The sequence below is a fragment of the Odontomachus brunneus genome, unplaced genomic scaffold (assembly GCF_010583005.1).
Source record: "Odontomachus brunneus isolate Ranch 3 - 2012 unplaced genomic scaffold, Obru_v1 Obru_scaffold_038, whole genome shotgun sequence".
NCBI classification, from domain to species: Eukaryota; Metazoa; Arthropoda; class Insecta; order Hymenoptera; family Formicidae; genus Odontomachus; species Odontomachus brunneus.
The window spans coordinates 171,062-191,169 of NW_022639488.1; the positions used below are offsets into that span (position 1 = coordinate 171,062).

Consider the following 20,108-nt stretch of genomic DNA (forward strand, 5'->3'; position numbering starts at 1 on the left):
TAAAAAATGTTATGACATATTTGTTGGTTAATGTTTGATACGACAATCACAATGCGATTAATATTGATACAATGTTGTATTAGTAATTAAATTTTAACCTACAACGTGCTCGCAAAAGAGAAAGAATATTCCTTCTTTCTCTTTCACATATTGACAAAGTGAAGTTATGATTAGACTTTTTTTGTAAGAACTGTAGTTTTACAATATCGTGATAACGATTCTTGCATATATTAAAATATCACATTTTATATACGAGAAACATCTAAAACATAATTTCACATTTTGTATAAAAATAGTGCACAACTGAAATGTAATGCAAACATTAGACTACTTATATAACGTGTTATATTAAAGTTATGTTGCTGTTATATTGTTGATGTAACTTAACTAGTAAATAACATGATAACATAACAATTTTATAACAGAGTTATATCGCAGTTATAAAGGAAATTAAGAATTAACCTCAATATTAATAACATATAACAGCAGTTATATTACATGTTACTCCTGTGTTATATCACAATTATGTTCTGTGTTTGCTGGGTAGCTAGCCCAATTGAAATTTCCAAAGGAATCTTATTTTTGGCTTTAAGATAAAGCGTTGTTTTCAATATTCCAAATTTCGTTGCTTCACACATATTCATTCTTTTTTTAATTGCTTCTATAGCAATGTTAAGAATAGTTTGTGAGTAAATCCTTTTTTCTTTCCTTCTCCATAGTAAAATTAACAAAAATTATCAATTAATAAATAAAACTAAAATTAACAAACATATCAAACAAAAATAATATCTGATATAGCGTTGTGAATGACAGAGAGCACAGATCTCCAAGAGACGTCCTAAAGGTGTTCAGAAAACATCATATGTCCTAGAATAAAGATTGTCATTAGACGTTCTTAAAAAAGTCTGTTTCTATCGAGAAATGACTCGTTAATCAACGAATTATTTCTCGCTGGGTTATAGGTTTATGCTGTTTGAAAAGAATTAGATTAGATTAGATTAATTCACTGTCTTGTTGTTTTACTATAATTTTATTATTTTATCTAAGAATATATCTAAGATTGCAACGTAAAAATTTTTATTTATTTTTTACTTATTTTTAATAGGAATTTTTACTGCTTATGTGTGTGCGTGTAAGTAACTCACAATATTATTTTTATTAACTTAATTTATAGTACTGATAGTACTTAACGTATAGTATTATCTGATAACTTACATTTAGAGAAATTATTATATGTTTAAGTAAATATTAGTAAAATTTCCATAAATAGTTTAAAGATATAGACATCATATCTTGTTCAAGTTGATAAGAAACTAAATAAAAATATTTATCTCTATAATTTACAAAATAAATATATTTTTTTACGACAACTTATAATTAAATTATATTTTTTTATAATTTATTTCGTTAAAAAATATTGAATATTTTTTTTAGTTTAATATTTTATTCCATTTATTAGTAATCATCTTAATAAACACATCAATATTATTGGTATTTCAATATCATTGGGACATGTTCAATAAGACGTTTATCTTTGTTATCCTGCATAAAATTTACTCTCATAAGATACAACTTAAAAGCTACACAACTTAAAAGCTATAATTATTTTCTTTGAAAGACTAATTTAATTTTTAAAAGTCTTAGAAGTCCTCATCGACAAAATTACGTACTCGAAACGACATCAATTGTAACAGACCGTATACGTTTCCGAGTCGAAATCTTCTAACAAATAGTGGCGAATCATAATACATATATAAATATATTGGAAGTGTGCATTAATTTTAAAGGGTTTTCAAGAGATGGCGTAACTAGTACTATATCACATCGAGCCATATTGTTGCTACCTTTATGTCAAAGCATCATATGGCTTTAGTTTTCAGTATGTGTCATTTTGCCGAAGTGTAAACAACATTGTCTTTTTGAGCATCGAATATGTCGAATTTTGTGCCAATAAAATGCAATTTGCAGGAAGCTTTGCTTTTTTGCTTCCATTTGAAGAAAAATTCTGCTGAAAGTCAACGAATGCTGTCGGAAGCTTATGGTGATTACTCCATCGATTTCAACATGTGAGTACTAGTTTCGACGCTATAAAAAAGATGATTTTGACACGGAAGACAAGGAATGTCCAGCCGAAAAAGTTTGAAGATAAGGAAGTGGAAGCTTTACTCGATCAAGACCCGAGTGAAACGCAAGAAGAACTTGCAGAATCATTAAATGTTGATTGATCAACGATTTTCAGACGTTTGAAGGCCATTGGAATGATTCAAAAGCAAGGAAATTGGGTGCGTAAAAGTTGAAGCCGAGGGACGTCGAAAGGCGCAAAATAACCTGTAAATTGTTGCTTCAAAGACATAGAAGAAAAAGTTATTTGCATCGTATCGTGACGGGTGATGAAAAATGGATACGCTACGATAATCCGAAGCAAAAAAATCATGGTGCAGGCTAGATAAACCATCAACATCGACGTCAACAAAGCCGAATATTCATGGTGCCAAGCTCATGCTCTGTATTTGGTGGGATCAGCTGGGTGTAATGTATTATGAGCTGCTCCAACCCAACGAAATCATCATTGGGGAACGCTATCAACAACAATTGATGCAATTGAGCCGAGCATTAAAGCAAAAATGGTCAGATTACGCGAAAAGACACGACAAAGTGATTTTCCAGCACGATAACGCTCGGCCACATGTTGCGAAACCGGTCAAGGAAACGTTAGAAGCGCTTAACTGGGATGTCCTACCACACCCGCCGTATTCTCCAGATATTACTCCTTCCGATTACCACCTATTTCGATCGATGACTCATGGTCTGTCTGAGCAGCGCTTCCATTCTTATGAGGATACCAAAAAATGGGTCGATTCGTGGATAGCCTCAAAAGATGTGTTGTTCTTTCGACATGGAATCCACTTAATACCAGAAAGATGGGAAAAAGTAGTGGCTAGCGATGGACAATATTTCAAATGAATTTGTACAAAAAAATCCTTTAAAATTAATGCTCCCAATATAAAAAAATCCCATATATAAAATGTTAATTTTATGGAGGTTTTATGTTATTCAAATTATTTTTCCCTCTAGGAAAATTTTGAGGCATAAATTATTTTCGAAATACGAACGATTGAAATTTCATAAACTAAACTTTGAACGATTAAATAATTAATAAAATTATTTTCATTAAAACTTTAACAGAACTTTAGGCATTAATTACATAATTATATTATGTTGACAATTGGAAAATCCATAAATAATAAACACCTTCAACATTTTTAATGGAGAACATTTTTCTCCAAATTGCTCAAAAAACTTCGAGATAAAATTGAGATTACGAAGCCTGGAACACTGCATACATATTTTTGCTCTAAACTATCTTACTGTATATTTTATATCGCTTTGCACAAAAAGCAGTGTTGGGTAAGTTTGCTTTTTTTAACTAAGTTAAGTTAAAGTTAATTGTTTTGAAAATTTAACTTACAAGGGGAACATCAGGTGACTATTCCAAGAATTTTGTTGCAAAATTTTATAGGCTGTTCTTGGGCGAAAAAATGATGTGTCCGGCCGTTTCAGCCAATGGGTCATAGTTTCGAAGAAATCGATTTTTAAAAATGACTTTAGTCGACCGCGACACACTTGTTACGTTTGATCGTCACTATTGAACTGAATAGCAGCGATAGCGCAGTTGGCTTCGTACGCAGTAGGTTGCGTGTTCAAATCTCGTCTCATTTATTTTTTCTTTAAAAATTTGTTCTTATCTAATTTTATTATTGTAGATATACACGAAAAAGATTATTTATTTAATTATATTGATATATTTTTCTTGTAAATGAAATTAAAAAGTTTTTAAATAATTATTGTAATAATTTGAAAAATCTGAATAAAGAAATATTATTATCTTTATAAATTTCATTTGATTGTCGAAAATTAACCCTTCTGCAGTGGACAGCTTTTCGACGTCTCGTGACGTTCTTTATGCCGTGGTTAGCTTCAAGATAATTGAATTAAAAGTTAATAGTTACCAATGAAATGTAACTGAGTTAAGTTAAAAGTTAAAAGTGTAAAAATGTAACTAAGTTAAGTTAAAGCTATTTAACTTTTTAACTTTTTAACTTAACTTTTAACTAGTTAAACTTTTAATTTTTAACTTTTTAACTAGTTACTACCTAATCCTGAAAAAAGTAATTAATATGTTAATATCATAAATGGATTATATATAGGTACAATATATGTACATTGAGGGAAAAATACTTAAAAAATAAAAAATATTTATTTTTGATAGCTATTATAATAACATATTTACACATTTTAATACTAATATACATATTTTTACATTAAGAAAAATTTCTTTTGAATGAGAAAAAATATATTTTTCTAAAATCGTGTTGCTTTTGATAAAAACAATTGTTTATTTTATTTAAACAATAAATTTTTATATAAAGCATCTACCAAATAAATATTCTTTATTTTTTAGATATTTTTTCTTCTTTTAATGTATACATCAATAAGTGGTTGTTTTAGGACAAAAACATTCTCATTAAAAAGATTGCTGCACCAATTAAGAGTTGGGTTGGATTTACCATTAATTGGAGCGTAAAATTAATTATAGACTTAAGATGAAATACCGGAGATTAATTTACGGCGATGTTAAAGGTGGTAGCATGAAATGACGTTTGTAGAACATTTTATAAATTGGTGAAAAGTTGAAAAGTTTTGTGCGAAATAATTTTTCATAAATAATACGTTTAAACTCGATTCTAATTAACAGAGGAAGTTTCGATCACAATTAGTGTTTTTCAGTCCTATCTCATGAAACTTATTATATGGTTGCAGGTGATACTCGTGAAGTGGAACGAACCTTACCAGAAGTTGGCTACGTGCGACAGTTCGGGTGTAATCTTCGTTTGGATCAAATATGAAGGACGATGGAGTATAGAATTAATCAACGACAGAAGCACACCTGTTACGCACTTTTCTTGGTCCCACGACGGACGCATGGCGCTCATATGTTACAGGGTGAATTATAGCATTTGTTAGACTTACGAAACGAGAAAACAGTAATTTGGTAAAACTACAATTTAGGGAAGTCAGCTCGAATTGCCTTGATTTTGATATGTTATAGAGGTTAATCTCCTGAGTAATTTTGAGAAAGTTTTAGCCGTCGCTTGTTGTTTGTTAAAAAGTTATTAACAAAAGAAGTTACATAAAATAAATGTAATTTTTGGACACTGTATATACAAAAACATCAAATTTGTAGGCTAGAAAGATGCCTGCCCCTAACCCTGTGACAGAGACTACGCCCCCCAGATCCTCCGCACCGGGCCGGGGGAGGGGGCGTAGTCTTTTTTATAAGAAGTTCTCACTCTTTAGAAAATACATCTTTTTTCATAAAATTTCTAAGGTAAACGTTTCATATACAATCTGAAGAAACTACACCATATTTGCGAAACTTTTTTTGTTTATAATTTTGAGCTTAAGCACATTACACACGGCTAGAGACAGACACCTTCTTAACCTACAAACCTTGTTTGTAATGGATATACTATGGTTTCTAATGGATATACTATGTATCTCGTTATTTATTAGTTATTCACGGTGTCGAAATACTATGTCCTGTTTAGTAAAATTCTTTTGTTAATAACTTTTTAATAAATAACGAGCGACGGCTAAGACCTATCAATCATGGTAATGGATCAAGGAAATTGAAGCTGACTCTCCTAAAGCAGTTTTTTACCTTTTAAAAATTAACCATAATAAAGAAACGTTTACTTACTTCATTGATACGCGTCGTTGTTCAGTTTAAAGTATATTTTGTCGTGACGCGGTTAAAATGCACTTATGACTGCTATAAATGTGCTATGCGGTTTTGTGGAGGATCATTTGCAGAGAATGTGATATTTTATTACAGGACGGTTTTGTACTGGTCGGCAGTGTCGCTGGTCAGAGGTATTGGTCGTCGATGCTCAACGACAAAGCAACGATAACTTGTGGCATTTGGACTCCGGATGATCAGCAGGTTTGAAAACAGTTTCTGATATTATGGCATAGCATTAATAACAAGTCGTTTTATAGAATTGACTAGTTTGAAACATGATATTAAAGTAGACTTTCCGAAAGAAAAATGGTTATACATAATTATATGTTAATTTTATTTGTATATTCCTATATGTAAACATATATAATTGTATACAGGATGTCCCGCATAAGACGTCCAACAAGAAAAATGTAAATAGAACAAATAAAAGTGAACAAATATTGTAGAGGTTTTTCAAACAACCACGTAAAATTTCGAGATATTAATTAAAATATTATAGTTGGGCATATCAGAGCGCGCGACGCGGCAGGCGGGACATACGGCTCGCCGCGGCCGGCGAAGAAAATGGACGATTGCTCGCTAGGCTATCACGCAGTGTCAGATCTAAGACGTAGTCCTCATCTCTAAGCTTATGAGATAGGCCCGCGACTAATCGTCCATTTTCTTCGTTGACCGTAGCAAACCGTATGTCCTGCCTGCCGCATCGCTGCGCTCTGATTGGCTCAACTATTTTAATTCATATCTCGAAATTTTACGTGGTTGTTTGAAAAATAACCTCTACAATATTTGTTCACTTTTATCTGTTCTACTTATATTTTTCTTGTTGGACGTCTTATGCGGGACACCCTGTATATCTACATAAGAAAAGTGCTGCTATACAATTAAAATAACTCCTTATATTCGTAGCAGACCGTGATGTTGACATTTAAGGAAAAGTTCCAGTTTAGATAGAAAAATACGATATTTTCACGAATTTTTTTTAATATAAATAAAGATGTTAATATGAAATTTTGATTATACTATTTATTGTTGTTTTAAATATAAAAAATTATTTTTTCATTAAAAAATTATTTTTTCATTAAAAAATTATTTTTTCGTTAAAAAGAATTGAAATTCCATTGTCTAGGTTTTCTTGCCGAGTATGGTATCGCCGAATGTCTCTGAATGACGAATAACATTATAGCTATAAAATATATAATCTAAAACATATAAAACTATAAAATTAAAAAAAAACTACTAAATTTATTAGAGGATGAACATTTATTTTTAGTAATTCAAAATTTAACAAAATAGTGGCGTTTCAAAGTTATTTTTTTCTCTTTTTTACTTAATGTCTGGGGAAAAATATTTTAGAGATTTCTAAAAAATACACGATTATTCCGCAATAAATTACAGTTTCTAAATTTTCTTGTCTTATTTGTTTCAGATTATTACATGAGCTTTAATGTTGTCCATTAGTTAGAGACTTCCGACAACAAATGTGCAGTACAAATAATTTGGACGAAATTTCAATTATTTTTAATTTTTTTTATATACTTAAGACGATGATAAATAGTATGATCAAATCTTCACATTAATGTTTTTATTTATTATTTTGAAAAAAAATTTTTTATTTTGCGGCTGTTTATATATAAACCTTCGCTTAATTTAATAAAACTCTTTTTTTATTTAATAGCATTTTCTTTCTTTGTAAATATATATAATTATATGTGATTATATGTATCTACATAGAAACAAAATTTATATATAATTAGATATATATAACTTTTATATTATATTTGTATACAATTTTGTACACATAATTATATGTAATGCTTTTTGTTCGGGTCGACATAGGACCACAAAGTGTTACAAAATTTATTATTATATTCTTTTATTGCCAACGTGAATGCCCTCGGCTAATTAGAGATTTGACATTACCACGGTGAAGATTCGTCTAGAATGGAACATTAATAAAGTACTTTACTCACTTTTAACGTTGTCCGTTAACAAAGGTCTATTTCGGCACAACCGCGGGCCAGTTAATTGTGATGGACGTTCACGGAGCTATGGTGTCGGAAATACAATTGGGAGCTGGCGTTACATCGATGGCCTGGAGCGCCGAAAAGTTTATCATGGAGGAAGGAGACGATGACGTAACGAGCGACCGGTCGCAGAAAGGTATTAATCGCAGCTTTTACGGAGTACTCTTGTCAAACTCGGAGCAAACTATTGAGACGTGTTAATACATTTACATGTATGCAAGCACAGATGATCGAAGTTATGTGTTAGCCGTCTGTCTCGCTGATGGCAGCATCGTCATGCTGCACTCGTTTGATGACGTGTCGCCGATCACGATACGCAGTAAACTGAAGACACCTCTGCATGCCGAATGGAGCAACTCTAGGAAACTGTTGGCCATTGCCGGTACGAAGGAGCCCGACGTTCTTCAGAGCAATCCACAGGAGTACACGAATCTACTGAAATTTTACTCAGTCAATGGTACCCTTGTATACACGACAACAATTCCATACACGCAAGTACGTCTCGTAGGAAGAACGATCGTCTATCCTTAGCTCGCTATAATTGAATAATTTATTTTACAATTTTCCACACGGCCTGTACAGTGTCCAGTATCGGCATTGACGTGGGGTCATAATGATAGGCGGCTCTTTGTTGCGACTGGAGCACGCGTTCACTCGGCTTGGGTCTCCAGGTAATGTTTCACCTTGTTATTCGTATACTTCAGTTTTCATCGATCATATCTCGTGAATAATATATGGTTTATACTTTTATAAAAGCCTCGACCGATAGGAGGACAATAGTGATAGATACTGATAGAATCGATATAATCGATATTGATAGAATGGAAATAATAAAGCGATTTAGTAAATAATAAAAAAGAAAGAAATTAAGAAAACACACATAATTGAGGAAAGATAAACAGTCTATTTCGAAAAATTTATTAGTACAAGTAAGACAATTTAAACAGTTATTTTGATCGAAAGGGACTCATCAAGATGTATGAAAAATTTAGGCGAACAACCTTTGTTATTCACATGTCCTTATTTTTTTCTATTAAACTATTAAAATATAATTTGTACAAATTAAATGATATAACTTAATATCAAAGTTGGGAAAATTAATTTTGAAAACTAAAACGTGTTACTGTTCGTTATTATGTATTGTAAAAAATAACTTATTACGGTTTTAATTATTTAAGAACTAACAAATCGTTATAATTTGTGTTATTTCTTTCATTAAGTTTTGAACTTTTTTAGGATTTGTTTCTGCCTATCCTATGTAGAATCGGCTGATTAAAAGCTATAACACTGTTCTTTGATGAGTTTTGAAATGCATTTCCATCCAGTAGGAAAATTTATTTCCTGACGTTTGCTAAAAAACAAATTCTTCTACTACCCTGTCTACACAGACATGCCAAGAACTTTACAAGCATGTCGTTACGACGTTATTACGTAGCGACGTGCTTGCCACGTCCGGTGCTATCAGGGTAGATACAGGATATATTACAAAATTTATCAAGGAAAGATATAACTTTTAATTAATTAACTATATAGGTGTTGCATCAAAATACAAGTTAGTATAATATATATGTAATTGCTTATTCACTTCGTTGGTAGCGTTCTTAAACACCACGGATTTAGCGATATACAAGGTGTCCCAGACTCTTTTCCGCATATTTTGTGGGAATGTAGAATAAATTGAGATGAACATAAAAGCCCTACATCGTTTTGTGATATTCGCAATAATAATCGATAAATTAATTGTAAAAGATTAAGAAAAAACGCAAGCTGAATGATTGAGGCTGGAGCGCTCGCGGCCTAATAATATAACGTACGGACGTCGGCGCGCGGTGATTGGAAAAACCACGCACCATTTCTTATATTTATATCGCTGCACTCCTACATCTCGCCGCGGTACGGCAAGACGCAGAATCATAGCGATATAAGCCGCGCGCTGACATCTGCCTGCTATATATCTGGCTGCGTTCCGAAATTCACTGCCAGTACTGAAATTCTATAATATACGTAACTATAGATCTTCAGTACTGGCAGTGAAAATCAGAACACAGCCTATATTACTAGGTCGCGAGCTTTTGCCTTAACCATTCAGCGGGCATTTCTCCTTAATATTTTACAATTAATTTCTCAGTTATTATTGCGAATATCACAAAACGGTATAGGATTTTTACGTTCACCTCAACCCGTTCTACATTCTTACAAAATATGCGGAGGAGAATGTAGGACACACTGTATATACATTTACGAAACAATTGGTGCACATTTTCTCATATTTCTTAATTTTTTATTTTTGTTGGTAAAAATAATTGGTAAATTTTTAGAATAACGGACCCAGCAGCTATGACCTTGACTTTTATATATATGATAGAGATCACTCTACTGAGTAACCTTCAGAAGGTTTTAGCCGTCGCTCGTTGTTTATTAAAAAGTTATTAACAAAAAAATTTGTATAAAATGAATGTAATTTTTGGACACCGTATATACAAAAACATCGAATTTCTAAGCTAAGAAGATGCTGCTACACGCACATACACATACACACACACACACACACACACACACATACACACACACACACATTGCTTGGCCGCCCGTGCGCTCGCCCGCCCGACAGGGCGGGTTCGTGGTGGGTGCGTATGTACTATTTTATAACACCCACCGTGAGCCCGCCACGAAAAAAAGTTAGACACTTTAATAAACAATGACTGACGAGTAATGTGATGATAGGTTGGGTTAGGTTAGTTTTTAGAGGGGGTGCGGGGGCGCAGCCCCCTACTAGTCGTTCAATATTGCAGTTATTATTCGATATTGCTCATTAACGGTACACAGTATCGAAAAATTGTAATATATTTTTCGAACTTCTTTCATCAATAACTTTTTAACAAACAATGAGCGACGGCTAAAACCTTCTGAAGGTTTACCAGGTGGGCATTGCTCAGGAGGGTGACCTCTATCATATATATGAAGGTCAAGATCATAGCTGCTGGGTCCGTTATTCTAAAGATTTACCAAATAATTTAATCGTTTTGTAAATAATTATACTGTTAAGTTTTGTATACAAATGAGCGCACTTGCCAGCGAAGTGAGTAGGTAAATAGTCATATTGATGATATACCTGTATGTTGGTGCAGAATAAGAATCTATTTGCAAAGTAACGGTGAAAGTAGCGATTATATTCGTTACCGTTACTCAAAAAGTTTTCCAAAAAGTGAAATTGTGTTATCGTTACCGTTACTAATGAAATAGAAATGTCCCTTCAAAATTGTTATTGAAGAAAACTTACTTGTATTAATAATGACGTTACTTCTTGACCGTGCTTAATATTCAATATGAAGGAAAAAGCTAATAAATCGTAAAGCGAGAGAATTTTACATTTTTTTAGATATTGTTACTTCCACTATTCCAGCAAAGTAACAAACGGTACGACGAAGTAAATGTTTTTTTTTTACAGAAGAGTTGGCTCGCTTCAGTTGTTATCCAGATTGGCAGTGAGAGCAGCTCTTGCGAGGGAATCTAACGTGCAACAACTTCCATTACCGCCGCGACTGAAGGCTTCAGTGGCTGCCCTTTTCGCTAGCACAATACGGTAAACAGAGTTCCTATGAATAATCACGAAAGAACTTTGCTCCGCCGCGAAAGAGATTCTGGAAAGAGAACTGGGTGTGCTCTCGTGCATTTTTCAGATGTTCAGTACCGGAGCCGAGGGAGTTGCGTCGATTCGTGTCAAGGCCACCACCGGGAGGGAGCCGGTTACATTGCACGATGCTGAGGCACGCCGTGGAACCTATGCCATGTTATACGCTCTATCTGGAATATTTAGGCGGCCTCGTGCCACTCTTAAAGGGTAGACGAATTAGTAAAATCAGGCCTGAATTCGTAATATTTGACCCGCAAAATCAAGAGACTTCACACATATTCGACGAAGTGTCACAGTGTCCATCGTTCAGTGACGGCTCGGATACTGAAAGGGACACTGCGGACCTGTGCGGCTCGCCACGGAACAGAAAGAAGTGTAGGAGAAGAAGAGAGGAGAAATGGAACGATGAAACGGACGACCTCACGTATGCGGATACCTTACCAGAGGTAGGACGATCTTTCACGTCTTATATATTTTGGAAGAGAAAAAGTTAACTTTCTACTGATGAATTCTATTGACACTTAAAGCTGAAAATCGAAAAAAACCGAGCGTTAACTCTTTTTTCTTCCCACACACACAGACGCGGATATATTTTGAATGTATTATTTTAACAGCTATATTTCGCTTGACTTGATAAATGGCATGGCGCCCGTAAGCCCAACGAACTGTCTGTATCCCAGAGGACAGGACGTTACTCGCGTGACGGGCGCGATTATTGCATGGGGATTTCTAATAGGGCGTATCTGTCCGCAGCACGCGAGACTGGTCGAGGTAACGTCGAACATCTGGGGCACGAAATTCAAGTTTCACGGTTTAGCGGATTCAATTCCCGCTAACCTAGGTCAAGTGACTTATCGAACATCGTTACTGCATTTACAACCAAGACAAATGACGCTCGTGATGACGGAACTTCGTGACGATTTACCTTCAGGTAAATGAACAATTGATAATAGCACTCTTTTCTTATCTATTATTGAATAACCGTTATCAAAAAATAATGTTAACTTTATTAAATATGTAGAGTAATAGTTGATTAATAAAATAGCCATTTTCATTAATTTCATAAATGCAATAACTGTTCAATAAAACCTTAGATTTTTAAAGAGGCAACATTGAGATTCGATATATCGAAAATTGCTATTATGTATGTCTAATGATAGGTAAAGTTAATCTTAATGATTATTTTAATTGGGAAAACTTACCTCATAATTAGCTTTAAAAGGCACTTCATTAACATTTCATGATATACTAAAAATATCTAACAAAAATATTACTAGTCTAAACCTTACTGGAATACTTCATGTCTATTAGTCGCTATGGATACAATATAGCGTTTGGTTTAAATTGTAAAACGAAACTATACAATGTCACTTCTCTGTAACCTAGGGTCCTATTACTCAAGGATATTATTATGTATTTGTTTGGAGTGAATTACGACCGAAGTAATTCAGTTATTGCCTAGATTTTTATTGTTTTTCGAGGAAAATGAAATTATTTCTATTGGAATCTGTCCAGGACAAAACTATAATAACACTAAAGGATTCGAATCTTAAATAATAGAAAATTGTTTAGAGAATGTGACCAACTCGAATATTCTGATAACTAATTAATTTACGAATTAACATGTACGTTACCAGCGTCACACATATATGATACACTGATTTCTTAAGATTCGTCTATAATATGTGGAGTAAGATTGACACAAATTAGTAGGTATAGAACCGGGGTTCTAACTCAGGTCCTCTAAGGGGGGTGCGGGGGGTATGACGTCACGGGAGTGGGCATGCCGACATTACCAACGGTCGGTAATTGGGAGTATACCGATATTACCGACAGTCGGTAATTTATTACCGATATTAGATACCAACATTTAATTACATAATTTTTTATCAACATATATTTACATAACTTTACTTTTACGGGCATATTTACATAATACCAATATTGCCGACGATCGGTAATTACCGATCTTATGTCTGATCATCTATACTGATGTTTATATTTGAAATCTTTTTTCGAAAGATCATTTTATCGATCCGTGGCAGATTTTTCGTGGCAGTTCGCGACGTACTTTGCGGTGGTTCGGTTCCGCGGCGGATTTTGCGAAGGATTTTCAGCGCCGTCCGCGCCGCCCGCGCCGTCTGCACCGTCCGCGTCGCCCGCACCGGCCGCGCTGCCAGCACCGCTCGCTCGCGTATTTTGCGGCGTATATTTTATTTTAAGTCGCAGCTTCAAAATCTAAGAATTTGCAAACGTATTAAATATCATTGCGAACATTTCGCAAACGTATGCATTCGACAGTACGATGCGCAAGAAGAAGAATGTGACACAATGATATTCTTATTATTAATGAGTACGTACACTGTGCTCCTGCGACAAGATTCTGTAAGCATTTGCGTGTTATGTATCACTCGCTGTGCTCCACAAAAGACCAAATAACATTTAAAGACAATTTGTGGTGTATCAAAAAATAGGGAAAGGAAAAGGAGTAATATAAATAAACAGCAGATCTTGTGATTACAATTTATATATTTTGAAAGTGTTACATATACAGATTATTTGTTTAATACTTCATACATAATATCATTTATTCCGCTTTAACCGATGATTACCACAGTGATTACGGCTATGACTTCGAAAGTGGAAGAGTTAAAATTCTAAAGAATTCTGAAGTTAATAGTATAAATAATCGAACGAAAGCGTGCGCCACATCTTTTTATTATACTAAAGACACAGAACATTTCTGCGAGTCTTACTGTCACACGTATTTATTTGTAATAATATCCTGTTTCACATTTTTTGCGCATCTTAATATCGATCATAAATCGATGTGTCAGCACAAAAATGCTGCATTGTGACGCTTAAAAGAGAGAAAGATCTTACATGAATATTTACGGACTGTATCTTTAATATAAATATCGGAAATATACTTTTTCGATGATGCAGTATGGCGCGAACACTCAATCGATATATGAGTATTCGATTGGTTATCTATGGCGTCGTATCAGAGATTTGTTAAATGATTTGATAAAATGTATTTGTCTGTGCACTATGTTTTCTAGCAATCACAAATATAGTGACACGAATATGTGCAGTGCGCACATATGCAACAGAACGATACATTGCAATTAGAGACATCTATTGTTCGAGGTGTAGAGAGTCAGTATGCCAGATAATACCGACTAATTTGTGCCCAATATGCACTAAGTAAATCCAGTGTGTACTTCGTAAAAAGAAAAGGAAGATTTTGCGCAAATCGAGCGAGAATTGCGGAGCAGTCGGCTCGACTGAATTTGCGAGACGAATACGACGTGTGGGTACGAAAGTTTGACGAGTGCTTTGAGTTGTTGGAAGAACATAGTTAGGCTAAACGACCGCGATTATCGATCGGTACTAGACAGTCATTGATTGCTCGAATCGCGCAACTCGAGGGTTTAAAGAATACGTTGCGCACACGTTTTGTCCACGCAGGTGCCGGACACAGCACAAGAGACGCAGGATTCGTTTGGTGCGAGGTCGATACCGCGTTCGATAGCTGCGTATTAACCGGAGTTGTTATCAACGGGAACTACATCGAACCTCGTCAATTTCTCGAGGATGCAAAGACTATGGTACTCGAGCACGTACGGGACGCCATGGAGAGACACGTAAACGTGAAAACGAACACTGGGTTTAATAGTGAGTTCGTCGCGGGTGAAAAACGTGCGGTAAAGAACATCACTATGAAAAATTGTGAGCTCTTCTCCACATATAACAAGAGGAGTGATACGAGCGATGCATCGTCGAGCCTAGTTTGGCATTGTTGGAGGAATTCCAGGAACGCGATAGTGGGTGGGCGTTATCGCGAATACTCAATCTTACAATTAATGTGAACAAATACAATCCGTTGCACGCGGGATGTCACTTTGAGTTACCGCGTGAGATACAGCTGAAGCGAGCTGTGGTTAACGTGAAATCTATGGACAATGCGTGTTTCGCGTGGGTAATAGTCGCGGCTCTGTATCCAGCCGAAAAACACGCAGATCGTGCATCATCGTATCCCCATTACACGAACGTATTCAATCTTCAAGACATTGAGTTTCCCATGAAGATTAATCAAATAAGATTTGAACAATTAAACAATATAACCATCAATGTGTACGGGAGAAAAGAACGAAGCCATTGTTCCGATACGTCTCAGCGACGGAAAGAGGAAAAAGCACGTCAACTTGCTACACATTTCGGATCCTCGAGACCACAACGCGGGGCACTTTGCCTGGATCAAGGACTTATCCCGGCTCGTGAGCTCGCAGTTGAGCAAATATAAAGTCAGAAAATACATTTGCGATCGGTAAGTACATTTCATGAATTCAATGTACCAGAAGTATGCAATAAGACGATAGTAAATAAAAATTGCAATGTTTATAGATGTCTGCACTACTTCCATTCCAACGAGAAACTGGAGAGTCACACAACGGACTGTCAAAAACCAGGGTTGGGAAGTAACGCGTTACTTGTAACATTACTATTTCGTTACTTTTTTTTGGTAACGATTTGATAACGCCGTTACTTTTTTGTATCAGTAACGAAAAAGTAACGGCGTTAAATTTTCTTTAGTAATGAGTAACGAAATTCATCGTTACTTGTATCGTTACTTTTTTACTATAGTAGCTTCTGTACATAAAACGCGGCAACGCTTGCCACGCGACGAAAGTTTGCACACGATAAACAATTAATGTGCTGCTTTCCGTAAAGTCCATTCTACAATAAGCAATAAATCTTAAGTCATAATAAAATTGACCAATCATAGTCGACTATTAGAAGAATAATCTACTGTAATTGGTCAATTTTATTGCGACTTGAAACTTATTGCTTAAATTTTATTGCGACTTAAAACTTATTGCTTATTGTAGAAAGCCTCTAAAGCGTGATTTACAATGAGAACTTAAGCCATAAAATTTAAGCTTTAAGCTCTAAGCTGTAAGAAATTATTTTTCTTATAATTGACTGTGATTAGTCAACTTCTTACGGCTTAGGACGTAAAGCTTAAATTTTATGGCTTAAGTTCTCATTGTAGACCACGCTTAAGGGGTGCCGCACACGAATTGACATAACAGTAACGTAAAACATACCGTAAGAATTGACCAATCACTTTGAATATCGTCGAACCGTAAGGTCACCATTTTTGTGAATACTCGATTGTAATTGGTCCATTTTTACGGTACGTCTTACGTTACTGTTATGTCAATTCGTGTGCGGCGTCCCTAAACCCCATTCTACATTAGTCGCAATCGCAAGATCGCAAGGAAATTGACCAATCATAATTGATTATTCTTCGATCGCAAGAAGAACAATCGACTATGATTAATCAATTTCTTTGCGACCTTGCGATTTGCGACTAATGTAGAATGGGCTTTATGTCGTTATGCAAGAATGTGTGCTTCCCGTTTAAATATCTTATATTTTGTCTTTATATATGTATAATTTATGTATTGTCTCTTTTACTATTCGTTTTATAGGCCGATTTTAACTTTTTTTTTTTACAAAAGTAACGAAAAGTAACGATTTTTTTATCATTACTTTTCAAATAACGGTAACGCGTTACTTTTTAGAATCAGTAACGAGTAACGGTAACGAGTTACTTTTTACCGCAAGTAACGGTAACGGTAACGCGTTACTTTTAAAAAGTAACGTTTCCAACTCTGCCAAAAACTGAACGACTGCGCCATCATTCTGCCTAGCGAAGACAACAAATGGTTGAGTTTTAGGAACCACAGCAGAAAGGAGCGAGTTTCCTTTGTGATATACGCCGACTTAGAGTGCACACTGGAGAAGACAGTAAGAAATGGGGAGGATCGCAAATCGCACACGTATCAGCATCACAGGGTATTTAATACAGCACATTACACACGTTGCTCGTACGACGATTCATTATCCGAATTTCAAAGTCGTCGCGATAGTGACTGCGTTTCATAGTTCGTCGGGCAACTCGAAGAAATAGCACATCGCGTAAAAGTAATTTTATCAACCGATGTTCCCATGGAAACATTGTCGAAAGAACAGTGGGAGACATTTCGCAATGCAACACAATGTCACGTGTGTGAGAAATCCTTCATGGCAGAGAATACGTGCGTACGCGATCACTATCACTTCACCGGCCGTTATCGAAGTCCAGCGCACTCAAATTGCAACTTAAATTACAAAAGTTCATATTGCATTTCAATCGTTTTCCACAATTTATCCGGCTATGACTCACATTTTATAATCAAGGAAATAGCAAATGCATTTGAGGGTTCAATCGATATGTTACCGATAACAAAAGAAAAATACATGTTGTTTACATAGAATGTTCAAGATAAATCCAAAAATGTTGTAAAATTGTGTTTCATCGATTCGTGCAAATTTCTCAGCAATAGTCTCGATAAATTGGCATTCTTTTTCACTAAAGACAAGTTAAAAATTGTACGATCGGAATTTCCAAAATTATCCGTCGAAGAATTTGATTTATTGACGCGAAAGGGTGTCTTTCCGTACAAATACATAGATTGCATGGACAAGCTGCAGGATATGTGTTTACCGCTGCGAGAACCGTTTTACAGTTCGTTGACGGGTGATACAGTATCCGAGAGTGATTACGCGCACGCCGCGGAGATCTGGAAGCGGTTCTCCACTCGAACCTTGGGCGAATACAGCGACTTGTATTTAAAGACCGATGTCTTGTTACTGGCAGATATTTTTGAAAATTTCCGTGACAGCTGCATCGCAAGTTACGGACTCGATCCCGCGCATTATTATACTCTATCAAGATTTACGTGGGATGCAATGTTGAAACATACCGACATAAATTTCGAACTACTTACCGATTTTGATATGGTCATGTTCATCGATCGCGGTATACGCAGTGGCCTGAATCAATGTTTGGATAGATACGCACACGCCAATAACAAGTACATGCAATCTTATGATTCATCGAAACCATCATCGTACTTAATATACTTTGATGTAAACAATCTGTACGGATGGGCAATGTGTCAACCATTGCTTTACGCCGAGTTTCTATCGATCAACAACGTGTTAACTTTAACGTATTCTCAATCGCTATCGATTTGCCCACAGGATACATTCTCGAGGTCGGCTTGGAGTATTCGTAAAATTTGCATGATATGCACACTGACCTACCGTTTTGTCCTACGCGAGATAAGTCACCCGGCAAGCGTTAAGAGAAACTTCTCGCGACGTTAAACGATAAGCAGCGTTATATTATCCACTACCGCAACCTGTGGCAGTGCACACGCCACGGTCTTCGTATTACAAAGATTCACCGCGTGCTCCAATTCGCTCAAACTTGGCTCCGCAGTTATATCAAATTAAACACGCAATTTAGAACGCGTGCAACTAATGATTTTGAGAAAAATTTATACAAATTGATGAACAATTCGACAAAACGATGAAAAATCGAGATCATGTCGGCAATGATCGCAAAACCAAATTTTCACAGTAGAAGTGTGTTTTCGGAAAACTTAATCGCCATTGAATTGCGCAAACTCGAGGTGAAATTCTACAAGTCAATTTACGTGGGTATGTGCATACTCGATATATCAAAGTTTGTAATGATAATCATTTGTTTGTATGAATTTCATCACGAGTACATGTATTCTCTGTATCGTGATAAATGTAAAATAATGTACACAGACACTGACAGTCTCATTTACAACATCGAATGTGATGATGTATATGAGTATATGAAACGCGATATTTCAAGATTTGATACAAACGATTATCCCGCTGATAACGCGTACGGTATACCGCTTGTAAATAAAAAGGTGCCTGGTTTAATGAAAAACGAAAACAACGGAGCGATCATGATGGAATTTATTGGACTTAAGGCAAATATATATGCGTTGAAAGTAGACGATAAGAAAGACACAGAAAAGGCCAAAGGTGTCAAGAGTAATGTCGTAGTGCGAGCGACATCTTTCGATGATTACGCACAGTGTTTGGAAATCGAAACGACTCGTCATCAATCGTGCATACGATCAAAATTGCATGAAGTGTACACAATGTCTGAAACGAAAATTGCTCCAAGTCTGTATGATGACAAACGGTATATCGTATCCGATTCGACTGATACGTTACTATGGGGACATTACAAAATAACATTATAAATAGAATATAAATCGTATATTTTATGTGTAAATAAAATATATTGTATATTTTATGTATTACATATAATAAGATATAGCAAACATTATAATAAACAGTTATTTTACAACACATTATTCTTGTGTATCCACGAGTTGCATGATTTATCGAATCACAGCCATTTCACATAAACCTTATCGCCTTTTCTGTGCAAAACTTTTTCCACCAAGTACACATTTTGATTAGCAACACGATGCAGTTCGTACTCCTAGAAACCTCCGACTATAGGCTGCTCGAGAATCCTCGAGCAGATAGGTCACAGGATTGGTCGCCTGCACCTTGACGATCTTAAACACCTCAATACTCCAATTGGGCGTGTAACCTTTAGCAAAGACAGTCTTGAACTTGCTCACGCGCATCGGGTCGCTCACCTTGAATCTCGCCGAAGCTGCAATCTTTACGTTGCTGTAGACTTAGGAGTTTTTTAACGATCATAGGGGTCACATCGACAGGACGCATACCGATG

General features: G+C 35.4%; 1 protein-coding gene across 2 annotated transcripts in view; it reads left to right on the plus strand.

Moving 5' to 3' along the window:
- LOC116844001 (tubby-related protein 4) overlaps positions 1-20,108 on the plus strand; it is a 131,604-nt gene that overhangs the window by 69,778 nt on the left and 41,718 nt on the right. Inside the window, exons 3-10 of one of the 2 annotated variants that reach the window (XM_032815036.1) lie at positions 4,822-5,004; positions 5,897-6,004; positions 7,798-7,963; positions 8,054-8,322; positions 8,410-8,498; positions 11,276-11,410; positions 11,508-11,907; positions 12,215-12,392. In XM_032815036.1, the coding sequence (XP_032670927.1) occupies positions 4,822-5,004; positions 5,897-6,004; positions 7,798-7,963; positions 8,054-8,322; positions 8,410-8,498; positions 11,276-11,410; positions 11,508-11,907; positions 12,215-12,392 (1,528 nt within the window). Of the gene's footprint in view, positions 1-4,821; positions 5,005-5,896; positions 6,005-7,797; positions 7,964-8,048; positions 8,323-8,409; positions 8,499-11,275; positions 11,411-11,507; positions 11,908-12,214; positions 12,393-20,108 lie in introns of those variants that run through there. The other variant, XM_032815037.1, reaches the window with a different exon arrangement.